At 48.9% G+C, this 20000-nt stretch overlaps 1 protein-coding gene across 3 annotated transcripts in view; it reads right to left on the reverse strand.

Moving 5' to 3' along the window:
- LOC110511767 (cAMP-dependent protein kinase type I-beta regulatory subunit) overlaps positions 1-20000 on the reverse strand; it is a 216863-nt gene that overhangs the window by 64374 nt on the left and 132489 nt on the right. For all 3 annotated transcript variants that reach the window (XM_090194242.1, XM_090194243.1, XM_090194244.1), the window contains 2 exons: positions 11918-11964; positions 581-739 (listed from right to left, as the gene is read on the reverse strand). In XM_090194242.1, coding sequence (XP_090050368.1) covers positions 581-739; positions 11918-11964 — 206 coding nt within the window. The remainder of the gene's footprint in view (positions 1-580; positions 740-11917; positions 11965-20000) is intronic.

Consider the following 20000-nt stretch of genomic DNA (forward strand, 5'->3'; position numbering starts at 1 on the left):
TGTGTGTGTGTGCACTTGCGTGTGTGTGCGCTCGTGTGTGCTCAGCCTGTACCATTAGGTGCGTTGGTAGCTGTCCTGGTCGTGTGTGTGTGTGTGTTTCTACATGTGTGTATCTGTACCATGAGGATGCGTCGGTAGCTGTCCTGGTCGTGTGTGTGTGTGTGTGTGTGTGTATCTGTACCATGAGGATGCGTTGGTAGCTGTCCCGGTCGTGTGTGTGTGTGTGTGTTTCTACATGTGTGTATTTGTACCATTAGGTGCGTTGGTAGCTGTCCTGGTCGTGTGTGTGTGTGTGTGTGTGTTTCTACATGTGTGTATTTGTACCATTAGGTGCGTTGGTAGCTGTCCTGGTCGTGTGTGTGTGTGTGTGTTTCTACATGTGTGTATCTGTACCATTAGGTGCGTCGGTAGCTGTCCTGGTCGTGTGTGTGTGTGTGTGTGTGTGTGTGTGTGTATGTGTGTATCTGTACCATGAGGATGCGTCGGTAGCTGTCCTGGTCGTGTGTGTGTGTGTGTGTGTGTGTGTGTGTGTGTGTGTGTGTGTGTGTGTGTGTGTGTGTGTGTGTGTGTGTATCTGTACCATGAGGATGCGTCGGTAGCTGTCCCGGTCGATGCCCCACAGCTTCATGTCAGTCTTTGCCTTGACGGTGGCGGCTCGGGGGGTCCCGTAGATCAGGGCCAGCTCCCCAAAGCTGCCCCCCTCCCCAATACTGGTCACCCACTCTCCGTTCACATATACCTGGAGAGAGAGACACACACACAGACAGACAGATACTGTGAGAGTGGCTTCCGTGGGCTGTAACAGCCTCCCACAATACTGTGTGTGGGTAATGTATGTAGCTACATGGGCATATTGTTGGTCAACATAACACTTACTGTAAGATCATCACATTTCATCACATTTCACAGAAAAGGCATGATTGGACTGTCTGAACAAAAGTATCTCCACTGAATTGGCCAATCAGAGAATAGGATCCTAATAATCCTGCAGCAATAGGAAATGGGAATTATTGTGTTGCATTATCGCATTTTGTAGGGGTTGATCCATTTTTAGTTAAGACAAACTCAAGCCTGGAAATGAGAAACTTCAGAAGCCTCTTTAAGATCCTACCTCCTTAGCTAGGACCAAGTGTTTTACCTGACCATGTGACCTGACCAGGACACAGTCCTAGTTCTAGTCCCCTTAGTCTGCTGCTGCCATACATGTTGGGCCGTAGCTATAGTCCACTCATATGAAACCAGGCCCTACTTGGAACTCTTTGTAGTGAGGTCATTAAGTGAGGAGGGCTGTGAGGGGTTAGAGTGAGGTTAAGGTGTGTGTGTGGTTAGGAAGAGGGGTTAGGGTGAGGAGGGGTGTGAGGGGTTAGTGTGAGGTTGAGGTGTGTGTGCGGTTAGGAAGAGGGGTTAGGGTGAGTGTGAGGAGGGGTGTGAGGGGTTAATGTGAGGGGTTAGTGTGAGGGATTAGGGTCTCTAGTTACAGACAGGGCTCAGGGTAGAGGTGGACATGGGTGTGAACACGACTCCCTCACCGTGGATCATTACCTTCCATTATAGGGTCAAACACAGAGGTCACTCCCAGACCGGACGACTGTCTCCACTACACACCTCTACCTCGTTTCTCCCCACATCTCTCCAGTTTCCCTTTCCAACCCACTCACACCTCTACCTCCTTTCTCCCCACATCTCTCCAGTTTCCCTTTCCAACCCACTCACACCTCTACCTCCTTTCTCCCCACATCTCTCCAGTTTCCCTTTCCAACCCACTCACACCTCTACCTCATTTCTCCCCACATCTCTCCTGTTCCCCTTTCCAGCCCACTCACACCTCTACCTCCTTTCTCCCCACATCTCTCCAGTTTCCCTTTCCAACCCACTCACACCTCTACCTCATTTCTCCCCACATCTCTCCAGTTTCCCTTTCCAGCCCACTCACACCTCTACCTCATTCGCCCTCCTCTCCCCTTCTGTTTTTCTCTCCCTTCGCCCTCCCCTTTTGATCTACTTAATCCATATATCTCTATATCTTGTCTCTTGTTCCCCTTCTTCCTCCTTACCCCAAATGTCCTCTTCCCCTCAATCCCCATCCCTCCATCTCTCCCCCCTCCTTGTTTCCTGGGTCTTAGCTCTGATGGCTGGACCCCCCTGAGCATTTGATCCCCTCTAAGCCAGAGGAAGGGACACTAAAAGCCTTCTATCTCTCCTATCTCTCTCTCCCTCCCTTCTCTCTCTCTCCGTCTGTGGTGTGTGTGTGACTTCCCTTTGATTAAGGGGTGATGGAGGTGGGAAAGCTGTGGTGGACTTAAACACCCAAATCTCTCACTCTTGCTCGGCCTCTCTCACACACAACCCAGAACTGCGGTCACTGGATGGCCTACTTAGCTTACACACACACACACACACACACACACACACACACACACACACACACACACACACACACACACACACACACACACACACACACACACACACACACACACACACACACACACACACACACACACACACACACACACACACACACACACACACACACACACACACACACACACAGTACGGCCTCACAGAGCCCCTTTCAGTCCGCGGATTCAGTTTCACCTGTTGACACACAATCCACTTGTTGACTTAATAACACTGAGAGAAGGAAAGAAGGAGGAGAAAGATAGAGAAGGAGGGAAGGAGAGAGAGAGAGGGGGGAAATCTGAGAGTGGGGTACAATCTTCCCAGAGTGCTTCAAGAGGAGCACAGGTGAATGATCCCACAATGGTCCCATGGTCCACAGGTGAATGATCTCACAATGGTCCCATGGTCCACAGCTGAATGATCTCACAATGATCCCATGGTCCACAGGTGAATGATCCCATAATGATCCCATGGTCCACAGGTGAATGATCCCACAATGATCCCATTCCACAGGTGAATGATCCCATAATGATCCCATGGTCCACAGGTGAATGATCCCATAATGATCCCATGGTCCACAGGTGAATGATCCCATAATGATCCCATGGTCCACAGGTGAATGATCCCACAATGATCCCTTGGTCCACAGGTGAATGATCTCACAATGATCCATGGTCCACAGGTGAATGATCCCATAATGATCCCATGGTCCACAGGTGAATGATCTCACAATGATCCCAGGGTCCACAGGTGAATGATCCCATGGTCCACAGGTGAATGATCCCATAATGATCCCATGGTCCAGATGACATCCCTAACCGCATCCTCAGAGCATGCGCAGACCAGCTGGCTGGAGTGTTTAGGACATATTCAATCAATCCCTATCCCAGTCTGTTGTCTCCACATGCTTCAAGATGACCACCATTGTTCCTGTTCCCAAGAACTGCGGTCACTGGATGGCCTACTTAGCTTACACACACACACACACACACACACACACACACACACACACACACACACACACACACACACACACACACACACACACACACAGTACGGCCTCACAGAGCCCCTTTCAGTCCGCGGATTCAGTTTCACCTGTTGACACACAATCCACTTGTTGACTTAATAACACTGAGAGAAGGAAAGAAGGAGGAGAAAGATAGAGAAGGAGGGAAGGAGAGAGAGAGAGGGGGGGAAATCTGAGAGTGGGGTACAATCTTCCCAGAGTGCTTCAAGAGGAGCACAGGTGAATGATCCCACAATGGTCCCATGGTCCACAGGTGAATGATCTCACAATGGTCCCATGGTCCACAGCTGAATGATCTCACAATGATCCCATGGTCCACAGGTGAATGATCCCATAATGATCCCATGGTCCACAGGTGAATGATCCCACAATGATCCCATTCCACAGGTGAATGATCCCATAATGATCCCATGGTCCACAGGTGAATGATCCCATAATGATCCCATGGTCCACAGGTGAATGATCCCATAATGATCCCATGGTCCACAGGTGAATGATCCCACAATGATCCCTTGGTCCACAGGTGAATGATCTCACAATGATCCATGGTCCACAGGTGAATGATCCCATAATGATCCCATGGTCCACAGGTGAATGATCTCACAATGATCCCAGGGTCCACAGGTGAATGATCCCATGGTCCACAGGTGAATGATCCCATAATGATCCCATGGTCCAGATGACCCTCCAAACTCATCATTAAGCTCGGGGCCCTGGGTTTGAACCCTGCCCTGTGCATCTGGGTCCTGGATTTCCTGACGGGCCGCCCCCAGGTGGTGAAGGTAGGAAACAACATCTCCACTCCGCTGATCCTCAACACAGGGAACCCACAAGGGTGCATGCTCAGCCCCCTCCTGTACTCCCTGTTCACCCATGACTGCATGGCCATACATGCCTCCAACTCAATCATCAAGTTTCTAGATGGCAACAGTAGTGGGCTTGATCACCAAGAACGACAAGACAGCCTACCGGGAGGACGTGATCACGGACTTCAGGAAACAGCAGAGCAAGCACGCCCCCATCCACATTGATGGAGCCGCGGTGGAGAGGGTGAAAAGCTCCTCGGCGTACACATCACTGACATTCGGAAATGGTCCACCCACACAGACAGTGTGGTGAAGAAGGCATAACAGCACCTCTTCAACTTCAGGAGGCTGAAATTCAGGTTGGTCCCTAAGACCCTCACTAACTTTTACAGATGCACCATTGGGAGCATCCTGTCGGGCTGTATCACCACCTGGTACGGCAACTGCACCACCCGCAACCACAAGGCTCTCCAGAGGGTGGTGCAGTCTGCCCAACGCATCACCGGGGGCAAACTACCTGTTCTCCAGGACACCTACAGCATCCGATGTCACAGGAAGCCATAAAGATCATCAAGGACATCAACCACCAGAGCCACTGCCTGTTCACCCTGTTGTCATCCAGAAGGAGAGGTCAGTACAGGTGTATCAAAGCTGGTACTCAGAGACTGAAAAAGGCCATCAGACTGTTAAATAGCCATCACTAGCCGGCACCCACTCACTGTTTATTACCTATGCAATGTCACTTTACAAATGACCTCCACTAACCTGGCAACGCCACTCCTACATTGCACATCCTAAAATGTATATATTTCTTAATTCCATTATTTTACTTGTATTGTTGTGTATTGTTAGATATTACTGCACTGTTGGCGCTAGGAACACAAGCATTTCACTACACCGCAATAACATCTGCTAAATATGTGTATGTGACCAATAACATCTGCTAACCATGTGTATGTAACCAATAACATCTGCTAACCATGTGTATGTGACCAATAACATCTGTTAACCATGTGTATGTAACCAATAACATCTGCTAACCATGTGTATGTAACCAATAACATCTGCTAACCATGTGTATGTAACCAATAACATATGTTAACCATGTGTATGTAACCAATAACATCTGTTAACCATGTGTATGTAACCAATAACATATGTTAACCATGTGTATGTAACCAATAACATCTGTTAACCATGTGTATGTGACCAATAACATCTGTTAACCATGTGTATGTAACCAATAACATCTGCTAACCATGTGTATGTAACCAATAACATCTGCTAACCATGTGTATGTGATAAAATAAGATTTGATTTCTTTTTTAATCTGGCCATCAAATACATGAGGAGGGTTTGGGCAGGGCTGGATGGTCTGAGCTGGGTTGTCTTGAGCTAGGACATATTGAGGGTTATCATCAGTATGGATAAAGGGCTTGTCTTGGGCTAGGACATATTGAGGGTTATCATCAGTATGGATAAAGGGCTTGTCGTGGGCTAGGACATATTGAGGGTTATCATCAGTATGGATAAAGGGCTTGTCTTGGGCTAGGACATATTGAGGGTTATCATCAGTATGGATAAAGGGCTTGTCGTGGGCTAGGACATATTGAGGGTTATCATCAGTATGGATAAAGAGCTTGTATTGGGCTAGGACATATTGAGGGTTATCATCAGTATGGATAAAGGGCTTGTATTGGGCTAGGACATATTGAGGGTTATCATCAGTATGGATAAAGGGCTTGTTGTGGGCTAGGACATATTGAGGGTTATCATCAGTATGGATAAAGAGCTTGTCGTGGGCTAGGACATATTGAGGGTTATCATCAGTATGGATAAAGAGCTTGTTGTGGGCTAGGACATATTGAGGGTTATCATCAGTATGGATAAAGGGCTTGTCGTGGGCTAGGACATATTGAGGTTTATCATCAGTATGGATAAAGGGCTTGTCGTGGGCTAGGACATATTGAGGGTTATCATCAGTATGGATAAAGGGCTTGTCGTGGGCTAGGACATATTGAGGGTTATCATCAGTATGGATAAAGGGCTTGTCGTGGGCTAGGACATATTGAGGGTTATCATCAGTATGGATAAAGGGCTTGTCGTGGGCTAGGACATATTGAGGGTTATCATCAGTATGGATAAAGAGCTTGTCATGGGCTAGGACATATTGAGGGTTATCATCAGTATGGATAAAGGGCTTGTCTTGGGCTAGGACATATTGAGGGTTATCATCAGTATGGATAAAGGGCTTGTCGTGGGCTAGGACATATTGAGGGTTATCATCAGTATGGATAAAGGGCTTGTCGTGGGCTAGGACATATTGAGGGTTATCATCAGTATGGATAAAGGGCTTGTCTTGGGCTAGGACATATTGAGGGTTATCATCAGTATGGATAAAGGGCTTGTCTTGGGCTAGGACATATTGAGGGTTATCATCAGTATGGATAAAGAGCTTGTCGTGGGCTAGGACATATTGAGGGTTATCATCAGTATGGATAAAGGGCTTGTCGTGGGCTAGGACATATTGAGGGTTATCATCAGTATGGATAAAGGGCTTGTCTTGGGCTAGGACATATTGAGGGTTATCATCAGTATGGATAAAGGGCTTGTCTTGGGCTAGGACATATTGAGGGTTATCATCAGTATGGATAAAGGGCTTGTCGTGGGCTAGGACATATTGAGGGTTATCATCAGTATGGATAAAGGGCTTGTCTTGGGCTAGGACATATTGAGAGTTATCATCAGTATGGATAAATGGCTTGTATTGGGCTAGGACATATTGAGGGTTATCATCAGTATGGATAAAGAGTTTGTATTGGGCTAGGACATATTGAGGGTTATCATCAGTATGGATAAAGGGCTTGTCTTGGGCTAGGACCTATTGAGGGTTATCATAAAATCACATTTTACTAGACACAAAGTGGAATGTCCCAGTACACACTGAGGCATTTGTGTGTGGGCTTGCGTGCATGTGTGTGCACTAGCATGTGTGTGTGTGTGTTTCCGCGTGTGCATACTTGTGTGTGTGGCGTTAACACCAGCTGCAATTTCACTTCTCCCCCAGTCAACGGTAGATTTACATTCCGCCTAATGAGAGACATCATCACCACAGTTTAATGGACCCTACTCTACGATGGGAGGTTTCACACACACACACACACATACATACAGCACTGAGCAGAGCGCTCTGTTTTAAGTTGGAGGGGAGCGAGAAAGAGAGATAGATAGAGAGCGAGAGATAGATAGATAGATCGACAGTGGGAGAGAGAGAGAGAGGTGGAGAGAGAGAGAGGTGGAGAGAGAGGGAGGGAGGTGGAGAGAGAGGGAGGGAGGTAGAGAGAGAGGGAGGGGAGAGAGAGGGGAGAGAGAGAGAGGGAGGGGAGAGAGAGAGGGGAGAGAGAGAGGGGAGAGAGAGAGATAGATAGATAGATAGATAGATAGATAGATAGATAGATAGATAGATGTGGAGAGAGAGGGGGAGTTGGAGAAAGGAGGAGGGGAGGAGAGCAAGAAAGAGAGATGGCGGGATAGAGAGAGATAGATAGAGAGAGGGAAATATAGAAAGAGGTAGAGTGAGAGGGAGAGAGAGAGGTGGAGAGAGAGAGAGGTGGAGACAGAGAGAGAGAAAGAGAGGGAGGGGAGAGAGAGAGGTGGAGAGGGAGAGAGAGAGAGGTGGAGAGAGAGAGGTGAAGAGGGAGGGAGAGAGAGAGAGAGAGGAGAGAGAGAAAGGAAAGAGAGAGAGGGAGGTGGAGAGGGAGAAGGAGAGAGAGAGGTGGAGAGAGGGAGAGAGAGAGAGAGGGAGAGAGAGGGGAGAGAGAGAAAGAGAGAGGTAGAGAGAGGGAGAGAGAGAGACGAATAGAGAAATAGTGGAGTATAAAGAGAGAAACAGAGAGCCTCAGCACTGAGCCACATCTCTGAGGTCTTGGCTCGGATGGGTGCAGGCTGAAAGGGCTTGGCTGGGATGGGTGCAGGCTGACAGGGCTTGGCTGGGATGGGTGCAGGCTGACAGGGCTTGGCCTGGGGAGTGGATGTTCCAGATTCTCTGGTGGCAGCCAGAATGTGATGCTGATCCCCAGCCAGCCACCTCTGGGAGCACAGCTATGATATGATAGAGGACTGATACTGCTGCTTACTACAGGGGGACGAGGAGAGAGAGGAGAGGGTTATGTAGCTCACATATCCATCTCTCCTCACTCTACTGTGGAGGGAGGGAGGAAGGGAGGGAGGTGATTGGGTGTGGTGGGAGACATTTAGATTCTGTCAGGGAGCAATGTTGGAGGTACATTGTGTGTGTGTGTGTGTGTGTGTGTGTGTGTGTGTGTGTGTGTATTTGGGAACAACTGCTCCACACACACAATGACTTATGTAATAATACGGAAGAAGAAAAGAACAAGACATTATTTATGAAAATGAAGTTACCATATCACACAGGAACTACTTTAAAATGGTGTAAGAACAAGTAAATAAGAGAGACAGAATGAAACAAAAGAGGGGAAAAGATAAACAGAGGAATGTACTTCCACTAGAATGCCTCCATTGAGTCACTATCCCTTTATCAGGTCTTTAAAACAGAACCCTCAGGGATTTACACGGTAGATAGCAGAGGGAGTTGTGGGAGGCTTGGGTAAACAACCAGTGTTTAACCATCTACAGGAACAACTGGGTTGTCTTCATTAGGCACCAAATGAAGAAAAAAAACAGACTGGAACAAGTCAGTTGTACAACTGAACACATTCAACTGAAATGTGTCTTCCGCATTTAACCCAACCCCTCTGAATCAGAGAGGTGCAGTGGGACTGCCTTAATCAACATCGGTGCACGGGAACAGTGGGTTAACTGCCTTGCTCAGGGGCAGAACGACTTTGTCCCCTTTCGGTTACTGACCCAACTCTCCTACCCGCCAGGCTACCTGCCGCCGAGGGACTATACCTGGATTTGTACAATGCTCTTTTTCATTTTCCGTTGCAGAACCTTTTAGAATGTGTTGCTACGATGTGCACTAATGAACATAACCTTTCTCCACAGCCATGGCTGCCGTCACCATTCCAGTTCACTACAACATCTAAAGGTTGTCAGACGCTTTGAGAACACAAAAGTAGTCTAATGTCAAGATGAGTCTTCATCCTTCAACATCAATCCCAAATTAAAAAATAAATCAACTGTGCCACTGTTGATCTTTCCCATTCCCTTTAATGTTGTCCCAGTGGTAGGTAGACCTGCTGTATCAGGGCACTCACTCTACCCCACCCCTTCTCTCTCTCTCCCTCTCCTTCACTCCCTTATCCCCCTTATATCCCCCTCTCTCTCTACCCCACCCCTTTTCTCTCTCTCTCCCTCTCCTCCACTCCCTTATCCCTCTCTCTCTCTCTCTACCCTATCTCTTCTCTCTCTCTCTCCCTCTCCTCCCCTCCACTCCCTTATCCCCCTCTCTCTCTCTACCCCACCCCTTCTCTCTCTCTCTCCCTCTCCTCCACTCCCTTATCCCCCTCTCTCTCTCTATCCCACCCCTTCTCTCTCTCTCTCCCTCTCCTCCACTCCCTTATCCCCCTCTCTCTCTCTACCCTATCCCTTCTCTCTCTCTCTCCCTCTCCTCTCCTCCACTCCCTTATCACTCTCTCTCCCTCTCCTTCACCCCTTATCCCTCTCCTCTCCTCCACTCCCTTATCCCTATGTCTCTCTCTCTCTCTCTTCCACCCCTTATCCCTCTCCTCTCCTCCACTCCCTTATCCCTATCTCTCTCTCTCTCTCTCTTCCACCCCCTTATCCCTCTCACTCTCCCTCTCCTCCACTCCCTTATCCCTCTCTCTCTCTCCCTTACCCCTTATCCCTCTCTCTCTCCTCCACTCCCTTATCTCTCTCCCTCACCTCCACTCCCTTATCCCTCTCTCTCCCTTACCCCTTATCCCTCTCTCTCCCTCTCCTCCACTCCCTTATCCCTCTCCTCCACTCCCTTATCCCTGTCTCTCCTCTCATCCATCCATCTCTGTCTGGGTCTAACTGGGCTCTCTGATACGCTCGGTGGAGCTCGCCCACCCGGACCAGTAGGTAGACCTGCTGTATCAGGGCACCATCGCTCCAACCCTCTCCACCACCCCTTCTCTTTCTCTCTCCCTCTTATTCACACCTTATCCCTCTCTCCTCTCTCTCGCTCAGCGGAGCTCACCCACCTGGACCCAGTCCTCTCTGGTTACCTTACGTCTCCTCTCCCTCCCTCTCCCTTCATCCTAAACCGATAAGGTTGTTTCCTGTTTGATTTTCCATCTGTTTTTTATCTTTTTTATCTCTCCACTTAACTCTATCTCTCTGTCGCTTCGGGTTCCTAAAACAAAAAGGTGTTCTGACTGTTGTCATTGTGTGGCGTTCAGAGCGTGTCTGGGCCCCACACTAGCGTGACCAGACCGCAAGTCAATGAAGTCAGAAAAGACCCCAGGCCAGTGCTCATCATCATTTAACACAAACAGCAGTACAGTTGACCAATGTGAAGTATGTTTTTAGCTTTGGTGATCTGCATGAATGAGGGTGTCCTATTGTGATGATGAAGTCTTTGTGAGGTAAAGGTAGGTAGGACTGTGTGAGGTAGAGGTAGGTAGGTCTGTGTGAGGTAGAGGTAGGTAGGTCTGTGTGAGGTATGGGTAGGTAGGTATGTGTGAGGTAGAGGTAGGTGTGAGGTAGAGGTAGGACGGCATGTGAGGTAGAGGTAGGTAGGTCTGTGTTAGGTAGAGGTAGGTAGGACTGTGTGAGGTAGAGGTAGGTAGGTCTGTGTTAGGTATGGGTAGGTAGGTATGTGTGAGGTAGAGGTAGGTGTGAGGTAGAGGTAGGACGGCATGTGAGGTAGAGGTAGGTAGGACTGTGTGAGGTAGAGGTAGGTAGGACTGTGTGAGGTAGAGGTAGGTAGGTCTGTGTGAGGTAGAGGTAGGTAGGTATGTGTGAGGTATGGGTAGGTATGTATGTTGAGGTAGAGGTAGGTGTGAGGTAGAGGTAGGTAGGTGTGTGTGAGGTAGGTAGGACTGTGTGAGCTAGAGATAGGTAGGTCTGTGTTAGGTAGAGGTAGGTAGGTATGTGTACGGTAGAGGTAGGTAGGTCTGTGTGAGGTAGAGGTAGGTAGTACTGTGAGTGGTAGAGGTAGGTAGGTCTGTGTTAGGTAAAGGTAGGTAGGTCTGTGTACGGTAGAAGTAGGTAGGTCTGTGTGAGGTAGAGGTAGGTAGGTCTGTGTGAGGTATGGGTAGGTATGTATGTGTGAGGTAGAGATAGGTAGATCTGTGTGAGGTATGGGTAGGTAGATCTGTGTGAGGTAGAGGTAGGTGTGAGGTAGAGGAAGGTATGTGTGAGGTAGGGGTAGGAAGGTCTGTGTGAGGTAGAGGTAAGAAGGAAGGTATGTGTGAGGTAGAGGTAGGAAGGTATGTGTGGGGTAGAGGTAGGAAGGTATGTGTGGGGTAGAGGTAGGAAGGTATGTGTGGGGTAGAGGTAGGAAGGTATGATGATTTTTCCTTCTTAAAAAAGAGGGATGATTTTCTTGTCTCTCTCTTTCCAATGAGAACTGGAGGTACTCGTAGAGAGGTTTGGTTAACACTGCTTTATTAACCCTTATTTGACCAGGTAAGGTGACTGAGAATGACCTGGGGAGTATGTAGGGGAGTGGAGAGGGGAGGAATGAATAAGCCAATGGGAAACTTACATCCACTTCTCCTTGGTCAATCACATAGAAGTTGTCTCCTTCATCACCTGTAGAGGAAAGAGTAAGAGAAGTGTGAGAGAACATATAATGGTTGAGCTTACACACATGCATGCACACACACAGACAGGCAGACATAAACACACTTTGTCCACCCCCACAAACACTTCCAGGGAAATCCAATAAGAACGCAAGCCAGAAGTTCTTAAATTTGGGAACCGCGTGTGTGCCCCCCCCCTCTCTCTCTCTCTCAGAAAGGGGCTATACCCATCTGTCTCTATTCTTTCCAAGAGGGTACACGTGTGTGCATGGTGGGGGAAAGACAGTGAGTGTGGGTAAGTGTGTGTGCAACCAATACAATTTAATTTGTGTGTGACTGTGCGTGTGTGTGTGTGTCAGAGTGTCTGTCGCTGTGCGAGTGTACGCATGTATGTGTGTAACTATGTGTGTGTGTGGGTGGGTGGGTGGGTGGGTGGGTGTGCGCGCACGTGTGTGTGTAACTATGTGGGTGTATGTGTGTGTGTGTAACTATGTGTGTGTGTGTGTAACTATGTGTGTGTGTGTGTGTGTGTGTATGTAACTATGTGGGTATGGGTGTATGTGTGTGTGTAACTATGTGTGTGTGTGTGTGTATGTGTAACTATGTGGGAGTGTGTGTGTGGGTGTAACTATATGTGTGTGTGTGTGTGTGTGTGTGTGTGTGTGTGTGTGTGTGTATGTGTAACTATGTGTGTGTGTGTGTGTGTGTGTGTATGTGTAACCATGTGGGTGTGTGTGTGTGTGTAACTATGTGTGTGTGTGTGTGTGGGTGTGTGTGTGTAACTATATGTGTGTGTGTGTGTGTGTGTGTGTGTGTGTGTGTGTGTATGTAACTATGTGGGTATGGGTGTATGTGTGTGTGTAACTATGTGTGTGTGTGTGTATGTGTAACTATGTGTGTGTGTGTGTGTGTGTGTAACTATGTGTGTGTGTGTGTGTGTGTGTGTGTGTGATTGAGGAGTTGAAAGGCTGGAGGATCCCTGTGCTGAGGGTTCACAGGAGTTCATACAGCTAATTAATACTGCGTGTAGAGGCTAGAGTCGTTCATCACACACATTTATCACTGGAGAGGGGAGAGAGGTTCGGGACTGTGTCCTCTCTGTCCCCTCCATCCAACCTGCTTCAACCTGGCCCGCCTTCTTCAGCTCCCTCTCTCCCTCTTTCATCTCATCTCTCTCTGTCTTTCTTTCATTCCCTCATTCTCTCACTCCATCTCTCTATTCTCTCCACTCTTCCTGTCTTTTATCACCTGGGCTGTGAACTCTTTGTTTTCCCTTCTAGCAGAACCCTGAGCCCCAAGACCGCAGGCAAATATTTGACAGAGACACACACAAAATTGAGCGCATACACACACACACGCATTCATGCACATGTCCACACACACACACACACACACACACACACACAGGTCGATGCACTCCAGCACACACAGTAAGAAAGACCTTGTTTCAACATAGGGGAAGTGTAACAAGCATTGCTGCCAACGTTCTTTGACTGTCTTCAAAAGGACTACATCCCCGGGCTCACGTTTGCTTTGTGTCACCTGGCTAGAATGCTATATGTACACCGACGACTGAGGAATACCAGTCTTTACAGCAAACAAACTGTTCCTGTGAGGTTTTATTGACTCTTTTGATATACTGTGTAGGCCTGTGCTTGTACCGATGTAGGATCTTAATTTGAGCCAGTTTGCTACAGCAGGAAAATTATCCTGCTGCCCCAGGAAACGTGAATTAATACATGGTTTATAATTAATGGATCTTTTTGTTGGGGTTGACACATTTTTCATAAGGGAAAATCAAATCGGAAATTTCAAAGTGGAAATTACAAACTTCAGAAGCCATTTTAAACCTCAAATACCACTACAAGTTCTACATTTCCTGCATTGCATTATCCTGCAACACTGTGATCAAATTAAGATTCTTCATCTGTACTTTTTACTTAAATACTGTAGAAAATTTGAGTTTTAAGATCTGCCTGAGCCTCTTCTCTGACATGGTGTGTTCTTGCTGTTGTGTGAGAGTTGGGGCCATTGGAGGGCATTTTCAACCTCAAATCACAGCAAATAGAAAGTGTTTTTGATACTAGCCTAGACGTGAACATTAGAAGGTGTCTTCCTTATGCACCTGCCCAGACACAGATTCCTTGGTAACACCGACAGGGTTGATCCTACATTTGAAATGCAGCAGATTAAGATGAGCTAGGCCACGGTTAGGCTGGGCCACCGTTAGGCTAGGCCACGGTTAGGCTAGGTCACGGTTAGGCCAGGCCACGGTTAGGCTAGGTCACGGTTAGGCCAGGCCACGGTTAGGCTAGGTCACGGTTAGGCTGGGTCACGGTTAGGCTAGGTCACGGTTAGGCTAGGTCACGGTTAGGCTAGGCCACGGTTAGGCTAGGTCACGGTTAGGCTAGGCCACGGTTAGGCTAGGTCACGGTTAGGCTAGGCCACGGTTAGGCTAGGCCACGGTTAGGCTAGGCCACGGTTAGGCTAGGCCACGGTTAGGCTAGGCCACGGTTAGGCTAGGCCACGGTTAGGCTAGGCCACGGTTAGGCTGGGTCACGGTTAGGCTAGGTCACGGTTAGGCTAGGCCACGGTTAGGCTACGGTTAGGCTAGGCCACGGTTAGGCTAGGCCACGGTTAGGCCAGGCCACGGTTAGGCTAGGTCACGGTTAGGCTAGGCCACGGTTAGGCTAGGTCACGGTTAGGCCAGGCCACGGTTAGGCTAGGTCACGGTTAGGCTGGGTCACGGTTAGGCTAGGTCACGGTTAGGCTAGGTCACGGTTAGGCTAGGCCACGGTTAGGCTAGGTCACGGTTAGGCCAGGCCACGGTTAGGCTAGGTCACGGTTAGGCTAGGCCACGGTTAGGCTAGGTCACGGTTAGGCCAGGCCACGGTTAGGCCAGGCCACGGTTAGGCTAGGTCACGGTTAGGCCAGGCCACGGTTAGGCTAGGCCACGGTTAGGCTAGGTCACGGTTAGGCTAGGCCACGGTTAGGCTAGGTCACGGTTAGGCCAGGCCACGGTTAGGCTAGGTCACGGTTAGGCTAGGCCACGGTTAGGCTAGGTCACGGTTAGGCTAGGCCACGGTTAGGCTAGGTCACGGTTAGGCTAGGTCACGGTTAGGCTAGGCCACGGTTAGGCTAGGTCACGGTTAGGCTAGGCCACGGTTAGGCTAGGTCACGGTTAGGCTAGGCCACGGTTAGGCTAGGCCACGGTTAGGCTAGGTCACGGTTAGGCTAGGCCACGGTTAGGCTAGGCCACGGTTAGGCTAGGCCACGGTTAGGCTAGGCCACGGTTAGGCTGGGTCACGGTTAGGCTAGGTCACGGTTAGGCTAGGCCACGGTTAGGCTACGGTTAGGCTAGGCCACGGTTAGGCTAGGCCACGGTTAGGCCAGGCCACGGTTAGGCTAGGTCACGGTTAGGCTAGGCCACGGTTAGGCTAGGTCACGGTTAGGCCAGGCCACGGTTAGGCTAGGTCACGGTTAGGCTAGGTCACGGTTAGGCTAGGCCACGGTTAGGCTAGGTCACGGTTAGGCTAGGTCACGGTTAGGCTAGGCCACGGTTAGGCTAGGTCACGGTTAGGCCAGGCCACGGTTAGGCTAGGCCACGGTTAGGCTAGGTCACGGTTAGGCTAGGCCACGGTTAGGCTAGGTCACGGTTAGGCCAGGCCACGGTTAGGCTAGGTCACGGTTAGGCCAGGCCACGGTTAGGCTAGGCCACGGTTAGGCTAGGTCACGGTTAGGCTAGGCCACGGTTAGGCTAGGTCATGGTTAGGCCAGGCCACGGTTAGGCTAGGTCACGGTTAGGCTAGGCCACGGTTAGGCTAGGTCACGGTTAGGCTAGGCCACGGTTAGGCTAGGCCACGGTTAGGCTAGGTCACGGTTAGGCTAGGTCACGGTTAGGCTAGGCCACGGTTAGGCTAGGTCACGGTTAGGCTAGGCCACGGTTAGGCTAGGCCACGGTTGGGCTAGGTCACGGTTAGGCCAGGCCACGGTTAGGCTAGGTCACGGTTAGGTTAGGCCACGGTTACGCTAGGCCACGGTTAGGCTAGGCCACGGTTAGGCCAGGCCACGGTTAGGCTAGGTCACGGTTAGGCTAGGCCACGGTTAGGCTAGGCCACGGTTAGGCCAGGCCACGGTTAGGCCAGGTCACGGTTAGGCTAGGTCACGGTTAGGCTAGGCCACGGTTAGGCTAGGCCACGGTTAGGCCAGGCCACGGTTAGGCCAGGCCACGGTTAGGCCAGGCCACGGTTAGGCCAGGCCACGGTTAGGCTAGGTCACGGTTAGGCTAGGCCACGGTTAGGCTAGGCCACGGTTAGGCCAGGCCACGGTTAGGCTAGGTCACGGTTAGGCTAGGCCACGGTTAGGCTAGGCCACGGTTAGGCTAGGTCACGGTTAGGCTAGGCCACGGTTAGGCTAGGTCACGGTTAGGCTAGGCCACGGTTAGGCTAGGTCACGGTTAGGCTAGGCCACGGTTAGCCTAGGCCACGGTTAGGCTAGGCCACGGTTAGGCTAGGTCACAGTTAGGCTAGGTCACGGTTAGGCTAGGCCACGGTTAGGCTAGGCCACGGTTAGGCTGGGTCACGGTTAGGCTAGGCCACGGTTAGGCTAGGTCACGGTTAGGCTAGGCCACGGTTAGGCTAGGTCACGGTTAGGCTAGGCCACGGTTAGTCTAGGCCATGGTTAGGCTAGGCCACCGTGTTACATCAGGATAACAGTTTAGTCATACCTGGATAGTCCATTATATACACTGACTGTAAAAAACATTAAGAACACCTTCCTAATATTGAGATGCAGCTCATTTTGCTCTCAGAACAGCCTTAATTCATCAGGACATGGACTCTTCAAGGTGTTGAAAGCGTTCCACAGGAATGCTGGCCCATGTTGACTCCAATGCTTCCCACATTTGTATCAAGTTGGCTGGATGTCCTTTGGGTGGTGGACCATTCTTGATACACACAGGAAACTGTGTGGAAAAACCCAGCAACACTGCAGTTTTTGACACTGGTGCGCCTGGTACCTACTATCATACCCCATTCAAAGGCACTTCAATCTTTTGTCTTGCCCATTCACCTGCTGAATGGCACACAGACACAATCCATGTCTCAGTTGTCTTAAGGCTTAACAATCCTTCTTTAACCTGTCTACTCCCCTTCATCCACACTGATTGAAGTGCATTAAACATGTGACATCAATAAGACATCATATCTTTCACCTGGATTCACCTGGTCAGTCTGTCAGTGAAAGAGCAGGTGTTCTTAATGTCCTGTACACTCAGTTTTTACACTGTATTTATATATATATATATATATATATATATATATACTGTTAAACCATAGATATCTTTGGTGTAAACAGCCAGGAGCTGCAGCAGAGTCCAGACAGTGAACAGTGACATCAGTAGTCTGTAGTGTATACTGTGGTAATGTACTGTAGTAATGTACTGTGGTAATGTACTGTGGTAATGTACTGTAGTAATGTACTGTAGTAATGTACTGTAGTAATGTACTGTGGTAATGTACTGTAGTAATGTACTGTAGTAATGTACTGTAGTAATGTATGGAATTGTAATGTACTGTAGTAATGTATGGAATTGTAATGTACTGTAGTAATGTACTGTAGTAATGTACTGTAGTGTATACTGTAGTAATGTACTGTAGTAATGTACTGTAGTGTATACTGTAGTAATGTACTGTAGTAATGTATGGAATTGTAATGTACTGTAGTAATGTACTGTAGTAATGTACTGTAGTAATGTATGGAATTGTAATGTACTGTAGTAATGTACTGTAGTAATGTACTGTAGTGTATACTGTAGTAATGTACTGTAGTAATGTACTGTAGTGTATACTGTAGTAATGTACTGTAGTAATGTACTGTAGTGTATACTGTAGTAATGTACTGTAGTAATGTACTGTAGTAATGTACTGTAGTAATGTATGGAATTGTAATGTACTGTAGTAATGTATGGAATTGTAATGTACTGTAGTAATGTACTGTAGTAATGTACTGTAGTGTATACTGTAGTAATGTACTGTAGTAATGTACTGTAGTGTATACTGTAGTAATGTACTTTAGTAATGTATGGAATTGTAATGTACTGTAGTAATGTACTGTAGTAATGTACTGTAGTAATGTACTGTAGTAATGTATGGAATTGTAATGTACTGTAGTAATGTACTGTAGTAATGTACTGTAGTGTATACTGTAGTAATGTACTGTAGTAATGTACTGTAGTGTATACTGTAGTAATGTACTGTAGTAATGTACTGTAGTGTATACTGTAGTAATGTACTGTAGTAATGTACTGTAGTAATGTATGGAATTGTAATGTACTGTAGTAATGTACTGTAGTAATGTACTGTAGTAATGTATGGAATTGTAATGTACTGTAGTAATGTACTGTAGTAATGTACTGTAGTATATACTGTAGTAATGTACTGTAGTAATGTACTGTAGTAATGTACTGTAGTGTATACTGTAGTAATGTACTGTAGTAATGTACTGTAGTAATGTATGGAATTGTAATGTACTGTAGTAATGTACTGTAGTAATGTACTGCAGTGTATACTGTAGTAATGTACTGTAGTAATGTACTGTAGTAATGTACTGTAGCTAACACAGCAGCTGGGATGCTCTCTCTCTCTCTTCCTCTGTCTCCCTTCCCCACTGCCTCTCTCTCTCTCTTCCTCTGTCTCCATTCCCCACTGCCTCGCTCTCTCTCTGTCTCCCTTCCTCACTCTCTCTCTTCACCTGTCTCCCTTCCCCACTGCCTCTCTCTCTCTCTTCCTCTGTCTCCATTCCCCACTGCCTCGCTCTCTCTCTGTCTCCCTTCCTCACTCTCTCTCTTCATCTGTCTCCCTTCCCCACTGCCTCTCTCTCTCTTCCTCTGTCTCCCTTCCCCACTGCCTCTCTCTCTCTCTTCCTCTGTCTCCCTTCCCCACTGCCTCGCTCGCTCTCTGTCTCCCTTCCTCACTAGCTCGCTTTCTCTCTTCCTCTGTCTCCCTTCCCCACTGCCTCGCTCTCTCTCTGTCTCCCTTCCTCACTAGCTCTCTCTCTCTCTTCATCTGTCTCCCTTCCCCACTGCATCTCTCTTCCTCTGTCTCCCTTCCCCACTGCCTAGCTCTCTCTCTGTCTCCCTTCCTCACTAGCTCGCTCTCTCTCTTCCTCTGTCTCCCTTCCCCACTGCCTCGCTCGCTCTCTGTCTCCCTTCCTCACTAGCTCGCTTTCTCTCTTCCTCTGTCTCCATCCCCCACTGCCTCGCTCACTCTCTGTCTCCCTTCCTCACTAGCTCGCTCTCTCTCTTCCTCTGTCTCCCTTCCCCACTGCCTCTCTCGCTCTCTTCCTCTGTCTCCCTTCCCCACTGCCTAGCTCTCTCTCTGTCTCCCTTCCTCACTAGCTCGCTCTCTCTCTTCCTCTGTCTCCCTTCCCCACTGCCTCTCTCTCTCTCTCTTCCTCTGTCTCCCTTCCCCACTGCCTCGCTCGCTCTCCCTCTCTCTCCATTCCCCACTGCCTCTCTCTCTCTATTCCTCTGTCTCCATCCCCCACTGCCTCACTCTCTCTCTGTCTCCCTTCCTCACTACCTCGCTCTTTCTCTCTGTCTCCCTTCCCCACTGCCTCTCTCTCTCTCTCTCTGTCTCCCTTCCCCACTACCTCTCTCTCTCTCTCTTCCTCTGTCTCCATCCCCCACTGCCTCGCTCTCTCTCTCTGTCTCTGTCTCTACCTCGCTCTTTCTCTCTGTCTCCCTTCCCCACTGCCTCTCTCTCTCTCTCTCTGTCTCCCTTCCCCACTGCCTCTCTCTCTCTCTCTCTCTCTCTCTGTCTCCCTTCCCCACTACCTCTCTCTCTCTCTCTGTCTCCCTTCCGCACTACCTCTCTCTCTCTCTCTGTCTCCCTTCCCCACTGCCTCTCTCTGTCTCCCTTCCCCACTGCCTCCCTCTCTCTCCCTTCCCCACTGCCTCTCTCTCTGTCCCTTCCCCACTGCCTCTCTCTGTCTCCCTTCCCCACTGCCTCGCTCTCCCTCTCTCTCCCTTCCCCACTGCCTCTCTCT

Source organism: Oncorhynchus mykiss, chromosome 12 (genome assembly GCF_057628025.1).
Source record: "Oncorhynchus mykiss isolate SJ-2025 chromosome 12, ASM5762802v1, whole genome shotgun sequence".
NCBI lineage: Eukaryota > Metazoa > Chordata > Actinopteri > Salmoniformes > Salmonidae > Oncorhynchus > Oncorhynchus mykiss.